Raw genomic sequence first — 9,814 nt, forward strand, 5'->3', positions numbered from 1 at the left:
GGTAAAAAACAGCCGCGGGTTTTTGGGTAAGTACGTCTCACCTCCCCACTCACCATACCCCTGTATGCAAAGTACTTAAAACATAAAGGGCCAAAGTTGCATATTTATAAAACTGTAAAACCTACTAAAACCCTTTTTCCGATGATACACACTCATTTTTGAGCAGCTACTTTCTTTTCGCCTCACAAATTATATCGATTTTCACTGGCCGTTCTCCTTTCTCGGATACCGGAATCTGACCGGAAAAATCACCAAGATCCCAACTTTCAATCACGCTGACAAAATATGGCTGGAGGGAAAATCAGAAAAGAGAAGCCATCGCGTGGAGGCGGTGGTGGGTCAGCGAATCACTATCAAGGTGGTATATCGTTTCATAAATCAAAAGGGCAGCATATTTTGAAAAACCCTTTACTGGTTGACTCGATTGTTCAGAAAGCTGGGATTCATAGTACTGACGTCATCCTTGAAATTGGTCCTGGAACTGGTAATCTTACCAAGAAACTGTTGGAAGCTGGAAAGTCTGTTATCGCCGTTGAGCTTGACCAACGTATGGTTCTTGAGCTGCAGCGTCGTTTTCAAGGCACCCCACACTCTAATCGACTCAAGGCATGTTTTTCGATATACTATATATATAATATATTGGTGGCTAAGTAATATACTTTTGTTTCTTGATTGGTTTATGAAAGTAGGAAACTTTAATAATTGGCAGATTTGTTGTTAATGAATTACTTTATGAATTACAATTTAAAGCTATATATGATGTTAATTAGTGGCAGTTGAATTTTTTTCGCAAGTTATTGTAAGCTCACATTTTAGATAATTAGGTTACCAAAGGCATAAAAGGTAGGCATAAAGCACTTTGACAGGTTGAGAGCCTGAGAAGCTTATTATGTTTTTTGTCGGAATTGGTAAAACGTTAAACCCTACTAATCAAAACGGTACTAATCAAGACGGTATAGTACATGCTCGAATGCTAGTAAGAGAGTACACTATGTACAAGTTCGGGACTCGTCCCCCCATTCATTCTCTATCATGAGACGACTGAACACCATAGTGTTCGACTCGTCTCTCGTGACCTGTTCTTCCAAGGACTAGTCTTATTTTTAAGCGTATGTGGGTGTTTAAGGGATTAGTGATATAAGTGGTGGGTCTTAGACTAGTCTTGTATTGGGCTTTTCTTAAGGGATTAGTCTTGGATCTGATGTGGCGTCGATATGAAGCTGACAGGGACTAGTCCCCAAGAGGACTAGTCCGACCATAGTGTACCCTCTAAATGTCTTAAATTTTTTATGCTGCAGGGTGTTAAGTTTTCTGCTCAATGATTAGTAAAGATTATGATTAGACTTTAAATGTTTTAGCTCGTTTACTGCTTCTTTTTCTTCTTTTGTTTTCAATGTTAAGTGTGTCATACACATTATTTGACATCAAAGCCTCAAAGTGTACGTTCATCTTTAACTACCTTCATATGTACTTTTTACATCTTAACAAATTATTTTTATAGAAATTTAAATGCTGCAGTTCCTTTAATGGGATGTCCCAGCAACCTTATTCACTGAAACACCCGTCAGTTTATGACTCTTAGGCAACATGTATCACATTTGCAGCAGAGGCATAAGATTCGTTAAAGATTACCACCAATGCATATTTTATACGTATTTTAATTTTTAAAACATCAAAAGAAATGATTATGCTTAGTTTGGGAAATGATGATGAAAGATATCGATATCTTATCATAGGTGCAGTTCTCTGCGCTCTGCTGAGTAAAATCTTATTTGCACGTCAGTCTGATCCCAAACTGCTTATGAAAATTGAAATCATCCACCTTTCTAGTTGGTTTGAAAATCATTTGGATTGATCTTCATCTATTATATATATGATTAAATATATGTAGATTTGTTATATCTTGAATTATTGTACAAGTTATTTCGTTTCAAACAAACTATAAATTTCTGGGGATTGCAATTGGCGAGAAATGCTTTTTAGTTGATTATCATTCGTTATGCATGACTGTGAATTAACTTGTGTAGATTGGTTTACAATTAGACTATGAACTAACTAAATTTCTTTGCTTTTGACATCTTTCATAGATTATTCAAGGAGATGTGCTCAAGTGTGATCTTCCGTACTTCGACATCTGTGTAGCTAACATTCCATACCAGATATCATCTCCTCTTACTTTCAAACTATTGAATCACAGACCTTTATTTAGATGTGCCGTCATTATGTTCCAAAGAGAATTTGCCATGAGATTAGTGGCTCAACCTGGTGACACCCTCTACTGTCGTCTTTCAGTAAATACCCAGCTCATGGCCAGAGTCTCTCACTTACTAAAAGTTGGAAAAAACAACTTCAGACCTCCTCCAAAAGTCGATTCATCTGTTGTCAGAATTGAGCCTAGAAAACCAGGCCCTGCTGTCAACTTTAAAGAATGGGATGGGTTGGTCAGAATATGTTTTCTTAGAAAGAACAAAACCCTCGGTGCACTCTTCAAGCACAAAAGCGTGCTTTCAATGTTGGAGAAAAATTACAAAACCCTTCAAGCATTACAACTTTCTCAGGGTAATGATAATCAAATGGCAACTGATGCATCTGTTCTTGGAGATTCTGGTGAGTTGGCAATGGAGACTGATGACGAAAGAGATGATGATGAAGATGATGATATGGAAATGGAAATGGATGATGGCGAGACAAAGGGGTCAGATTTTAAAAGTAAAGTTTTGGGCGTGTTGGAAAAAGCAAAATACGAAGACAAGAGATCATCGAAACTTTCACAGGAAGATTTTATGCATCTGCTGTCTCTATTCAACGAAGCTGGTATACATTTTTCTTAAACTGGGCTCTGCATATTTGCATTCTCTTACGTATTCATCTGGCCTTTATTTATATACCTTAATAGACTAATTCCTTGTTGTTGGGATCTTTTGAGATATCATTTTTGTTAACTTAATAGGAATCGTTTACATTTTTGTGTGCATGAAATACAAATCTAACAAGATATAAGTTTTGGATCCTTCTATTTAGCCTTTTGATATGTCATAAGCAAAGAATGAGGAATGATTTTGTGGATAGGATGTAAGGTTGCATTGTGAGAGTAAATCCTGATGTAATATTGGTTTATGGGGTTGCTTGGTGCTGTGATGATAAATCGCTGGACCCTGGATATTGGTTCTTTGAGTTTGAGGCTTTGAGCATCTGAAACCCAGTAGGATTGCTCAAATGAACCCACGATCCTCAAATTTTGCCGCCAAATCTCAAGTTTGCAGGCTAGGTTTAACTATTTAATGGAGGAAATTCGATTCGAAAAGCTACAAGAAAAAAAAAACTTGCAAATTTTGAAAACAGGTAGAGAAAACAATGTGAATTTTACTCCATTTGAGAGAGTGAGAAATCTGTGTCAAAGCCCCGTCCTATGTAACTATGTCAGGCCGGTGGCTATAGCCTATAGGTCCAGTTGCTGGTCAAAGTAATACAAATGTATTGCAGGAATATATGATCATTGTGTCGCTGTACCACATTTTCTTATGTAATACAAGTTTTATTTCTAAGTTTCGTATGCTGTCTCGCTAGGAGTTAAGTTTATGTCTTTTAAATTTGTGATGAACCCGTAAACATTTTGCGTTGAACTCTTCTGCCGAAAATTCTCACTTCAAGGCTTACTAGGAGAGATGCATTTCAAGGACTCATATCTTAGTCATAGGCATGAGTTTGATGTGGTTTGACCTCATATTGCTCGAACGATTATATAGTGGTATCTGTCATAGTGGCTCTACTAATTGTTTATCTTTGGAGTCATAACTTGCCGACCTTTTTTGTGTGAATGACCTGTTGGAGCCGTTGAGACCTGTGATACAAGCTCGAACATGAGTAAAACTTGTGCTTTTGATCAATCTAAAACACTTGCTATAAGTTGCTTTATAAACTATTTAGTTATTTTCTTTAGCTATAGACTATAGTGCTCTTCAGAGTTTAAAGCTTTTACTTCTGTTTCTAATTTTGGTTTTTACTTTTTAATCTATTTACATACTGTAATGTATATATAAATATAACTTCGGGTCGGGCTTAGTAGCGTGAGCCTGTGAACCAAGTGGGGCATCAAGATTATTGGAAATTGGGGAGCTAGGGGCTGCTTTGCTCGTGTAGGCGAAGCTTGATAGCGAGATTTGTGAAAGATGCTGACAGTCACCGGTGAACCCCAGATGATACCTAGCATGTCCTGACCCAAACCTGGACTACCGGTAAGGGATTTGTACATATAACTTCTGGACGGAGTAATAATAATAATTGGGTCGTTGGGCCCAAACATTTACATAACTCTCTTACAAGTTATAAACTCTAGTATTTGTATAATTTGTGGATGTCGTTTTTTTCCTTTTGTCTACAAGAACAATAAACTAGCCACTGAAATTCTGAAAATACATAATAATAATGTTCTTACATTTAGCTTTCTGTTGTATAATGCATAATACGAAAAATGAAATCAGGATGTGTGCTTTTTCACTACAATGGTCTTTCTCTTCCATATTAGTGACCAATTGACCATTGTTCAGCTATGTGCACGTGTTCTTGTCCATGTATTCACATCTTTTTTGCAAGTCTAGAGAAATTGCATGAAATAGCGTTTTGCCTAACTTTTGTTCAGAAAGTAGGTTTGTTTGGCATTGGTTTACATCTCTATTTATCTTTACAAAACACTTTGTTCCTAATCTGTAATATATCATTTTTCACCCTTTATAAAGTTAAAGTCTCGTTATAACCTTAGTTCATGGGTTCATTTGATGTGATCGTAAGAAGTCATTGATACCAGACTCTGATAAAACGAAAAACATGAATGTTATGAGTTATGACACAACTTTAATCCATGTGTCACGAACCAGGACCACTCCACTTGTGAGCAAAATATCATTGTTGTGATGCAAATCGATATGGGGGCTGGCCCAACGTTTAAATCGGGTTAGGTTAGGTTTGGTATTTAATGAGAGAAACTTGATCTTACAGCCCATTAAATCTTATCAAAATCATAAAGACGTCAAGAAAGCAACAGGAAGTTACAATAAAATAAAATAAGAAATAGTAGTTGGGAATCTCGGGCAATAAACAAAAAATTGTCAAAGTCGGACATTGAAAGTTTCATAGAGGTTGACACTTATAACAAAAGAAGAAGTCTTATAAATCCAGATGAAAGCTACACCACAGTTAAGATAAAGCTTAAACAAGAGATTATTAATAAAATAAAATTGAAATTTTATATTTTGTAGCTAGAGTTGCTATCTTACGTTCTTTCAGAATTTTCAACAAATAAAGTTTCCTTTATTTGATGAAACCAGATTAGAGATTTAGAGAGCCGGTGAATGATTTTGGTGTCCTGTGTAAGGTTTCGGAAAATGGGTCTCATTCATATGACCAAAAAGTTATATATACTACAATTTTCTGTAAGTATACGAAAAAAAGTGTTTTTTTTTTATAGTAATTTACAATGAAAATGTTTTTTTTTTTTATTATTATTATTTTTATCTCTAATTAAAGGTGGACCTTCTAATTAAGCCACCTATGGACCAACCATTTTATGCATGAGAATCAAACCATTTGTGCCGAAGTATCACGTACCACACAATTGGGTTGCGTACACCTGGCCCATAGTGAGATCCTAACCCTAACAAAACGTAACCTTATCCATAAACCATCTTTTCGAAAGTTTTATAACCAATGAAATATGCGTGAATGACTTTTCAACATGTCACCACTCAAAGTCTCAAACTAATTAAATTAAAAAAACAAAACAATATATATATATATAACTATTACACGAGTTCACTTTTCAGCTTTTCAAGTACAATCTCTCTAAATTATAAGCTTTTTCTAACCCAAACCAAAAACAAATATTGGTTTTCTGTTTCGATTTAGACTTTAAAAGGGATTTTCGGTTCTACTTTTATCCTTTTTACTATTTTTATTCCAAATTTGTAGTCCATGTTAATTACAGTATTTTAGTTGTATCAACATATAACTTGAATAGAAATAAAGATAATTACCAAAAATAAAGAAATTACGAAATTAACGTGTGATTTCTTAGACACGAGATTTAACAAAGGGAAAATGATCCGTATGACAGATTTTATCTAAGCTTAGGTACTGCCACTTTAAAAAAAGTTATAAATTAAACCTTTGAATTTGATAAACATACATAGCCCCCTGAATATTACATAACTCCCCCTGAATTTTACATAATCCCCTCCTGCTTTACCTAAGATAGGTACTACATGCTTTACTTAACATTTCCATGTATTTAGGAAGAGATGCATTACAGGCCCATGATGCATTATGTAAATGTTAATGCAGTTGCCTAAGCCCTAATGCATTACATTGCTATTTAAACTCATCTAACGAAACACGTATTTGGTTTTCATTTTTCAATGCATAATATCCGCACGTTGCGACATAATTTTGTTTTAATAGATATGATAATTTAGTGTTGTAGTGTGTAGAGGAACATTATGGAAATCATATATATGCTAAAGGGGGCTTTTTGGGGAAAAAATATATTTAATTTCTTAAGACATACCATAAATATAAATCCAAAATGCTTTATAATACGAGCATAGTACCCACGCGTTGCGACGAAATTTTATAACTATCTTTTTGTGTGAATATACAGAGTGTTAAAAATATAGATTATAAGATTTTATTGATTGTTTTAAAACTATATGGTATTTTAGTACTGTAGTGTGTAAATGGACATTTTGGGAACCATAAGTATGTTGAAAGGGGCATTTTGGGAACAAAAAATATGTTTAATCTCTTAATTCAATTCTCTTTATAAGAGGTCAAAGATAAAGATAGTAGAGAAATAAAGATATGTTTTAAAGAAATTAAACATGATATGTCTAATTTACCTTCCACCTTAATACATTCTTAATTCCATTTTATATATTATGACTAAAATGCCCTTAAAGAAAATTTAACCCCTATCTTTTCCTTTAGAAACACATAGCAAAAAACTCTAATTCACAATTCATCCTCATCCTCCCCCTTTTCACATCCCACCTCAAAAATTCATCACATCGCCCACCGTAATGAAATTACTTTTACGTTAATAACTACAATGTCACCGCCTCATCGCCGCTGCATTGCACGGACACCAATCTAATTTATTTTAACAAGGTTGAAGTTTACTTAATATTTAAATTCAAATCCAAATACGAATTTTTGAACTTTTTGATCATAATATCTAATATTAATTTATATTGGGAAATCATATATTCTACTAAAACTTGCTTTAAAATCTTCCTAAATTATGACATGTGGATTCCACTAAATCTTTATCATAATCTTATAATTTGATTTTGCCACATATTATCATCTTATTTTCCTTAATTAAAATATTTAATTCAGAGAATTAATTATTTTCCTTTAATAATTCATAGTATCTAAAAGTTAGAACGAAGAACCTATGTAATTTATATATTATGTCACATGTCGATCAAAAGATGTTTCAATTATATCTTAGTACATGTGTTCACCAACATCACCCAGTTATAAAAAAAACTTTTCTTGAACTATTGTCTGTTTCGTATGTGTAAATATATGATCTTCATGCTTAATTTGGCCGTACACATATCTAGAACATATAACGTAATCATCCGGAAGTCGTTATGAATCGGAGAACATTCGGTCTCAAAATATTGACCGAATTCCGTTTGTTGTTTCTTGAACAGAATGGTACGACTATGCCCTTTTTTCTTTAACGAAATTGAATATTATAATTTACAAAAGTATTAATGACTATTATCATTATTTAATTATTGCTTTACTATAATAATGAAAAGGAGAGTTCAAATTATCACGAAGACCAGTAATAATATAACAGCCTGAATTTTATAGTTGGATAGAAAAAGTAGTCCACGAAATCATTTTATCGCTTATTCTAATCTATCTGCATCTACATATATACATTTGTACAAAACATTTGTGGTTGGGTCATTCTTCAAGTAACCCCATCACTCACAAAGCAGGTGAGAAAAAAAATATTAAAAAGGGCCCAGCTTCTAATATTTGTTTCTGGTTTTCTTTCTCTCGTACTTTAAATGATTTATATTTTTGTTCCTTTGAGTTTAGGTAACAACAATTTTGTTACTCTAATACTCTAATCTAGTGATCAATGATCACTGTAGAAATAATTGTATTATATCAAAAACTCTTTTGCTTTGTCATACTATACTTTAAAGTTTAAATGATGATTTTATTTTTGAGTTTTTGGGTTAACTGTAATATTTTAAACCAAAATATCTATATAATATTATAAAGAAAATAGAGTTTCAACTTTCAATTTTAACAATATACACATGATAAAACATAATGTACCATACATCAATGTCTACAACTTTTTCTTTCCTGCATAAATCATATTATTTCTCTATTCTTTCAAAATCTTTTATCTCAAAAACCATAAATCGATAAATCATAAAAATTATATAGGTGTTCTTAAAATTTCATGCTTTTTCATTAGAGATGTCATTCGATATACTTTCGATGAATTTTTAAATCCGATGGCGGAGCCCGTACGGCTAAGACATTTGGCTATGACACTTTATGACATATCATCTACTATGACCTATCACTTTCACCATCTCACCGCCGCAACGCGCGAGTACTTGCTCTCGTATAGATTAAAGTATCATACATATCAAATTTTATAAACTACTACAGTAGATCAAAACTAATGTAGTAAATTGTGAAGGAAAAACCGATGTACATGATATTAACTAATACACTGAAAAGTAACTATAAAATCAAAATAATCTAAAAGGTAGCTTCTCAGATGAGACGGACATGAAATTGCATCACTTGTATATTGATCTTTTGGTGTATTTTAGCACCATCCATCCAGGCATCCATTACCCTTTGAACTTTGAATATGTCTTAACCATAGGTTAAACTAGATGCTATAATTTGACTCGTAATTTCTTTTAATTTTTGAACGGCAATTTGATTTATAAACTCTTTATTTAAAAGAAATACCCTTCGGTCATCTGATCTGAATATGGTGTAAAAGTTTTGACTTTAGGGGAAAATAAAAAAAATAAAAAATCGACTTGTTCCATTTCAGGAGCATTGATTAATTCTAGCCCATTAAGACGTGCTATAATGAATCATGGTACTTTATATTAGATTAGAGGCTAGAGTATATATAGTTACACCTCCTTAAAAACTTTAGAAGTAAAAGTTAGTTACTTGTAAAAAGAAAAAGACATTGATAATTGATAATTTAAACCAGCCTTATTCATAACACTTGAAGGATACCCACATGTTGCAGGAACATCTCTTAAAAGCGACAGTTAAATGAGCTGTCGCCGATTGAGTATTAGTGTATGATTGTGAAGACTGTATATGATGTTTGTGTTTTTTGTTGTGTGTGTGTGAGATAACCCTAGGTTAGAGAATAAGGGTAATTTGAGACATTCAATGGATTAATTAATAGTGATAGTTATTAGCATAAGAACCTATTTAGTCATTCAATGACTGAAAAGTTTAAAGAAATAAAAGTGACATTATTAGGGTATATAGATAACAAAAAATTTAACGTAATATAGTGGTCGTAGTTGAAATGTCATAAAACTTTGTGCTGTGGCGGTAACAGAATTAGTGTTAGAAATCACAGGAACTGAACTGTATCATTGAAAATTCTTATTTTAGTTTAGTATAAAAAAGGAAAAGAAAATAAATTTTGGGAAGGTTTGAGAATTTATGGAGTGCAACTAAAATTGTTTGGGAGGGTTATTGGGAGGGTTGAAAAATTAGAATGAGTTGGATGAATGTT

The 9,814-nt window shown here is 33.1% G+C and overlaps 1 protein-coding gene and 1 non-coding gene across 4 annotated transcripts; both read left to right on the forward strand.

Annotated features, from left to right (window-relative positions):
* Window positions 1–171: 171 nt before the first annotated feature.
* LOC122599738 (ribosomal RNA small subunit methyltransferase) lies at window positions 172–4,410 on the forward strand. Of its 3 annotated transcripts, none has more exons than XM_043772298.1 (3): window positions 172–606; window positions 2,088–2,814; window positions 4,064–4,410. In XM_043772298.1, the coding sequence occupies exons 1-3, from the start codon at window positions 286–288 to the stop codon at window positions 4,069–4,071; spliced, it is 1,056 nt and encodes a 351-aa protein (XP_043628233.1). In that variant the 5' UTR covers window positions 172–285; the 3' UTR covers window positions 4,072–4,410. The 3 variants fall into 3 exon arrangements, with proteins under 3 accessions (XP_043628233.1, XP_043628234.1, XP_043628232.1); XM_043772299.1 differs by having other exon boundaries at window positions 4,067–4,410; XM_043772297.1 differs by lacking the exon at window positions 4,064–4,410 and having other exon boundaries at window positions 2,088–3,548.
* Window positions 1,696–1,795, forward strand: LOC122602450. Its single transcript, XR_006324269.1, has one exon. It is a non-coding gene; the product is annotated as a small nucleolar RNA Z122 (small nucleolar RNA).
* Window positions 4,411–9,814: the final 5,404 nt, after the last annotated feature.

Source organism: Erigeron canadensis, chromosome 5, assembly GCF_010389155.1.
Source record: "Erigeron canadensis isolate Cc75 chromosome 5, C_canadensis_v1, whole genome shotgun sequence".
In the NCBI taxonomy this organism is placed as follows: Eukaryota; Viridiplantae; Streptophyta; class Magnoliopsida; order Asterales; family Asteraceae; genus Erigeron; species Erigeron canadensis.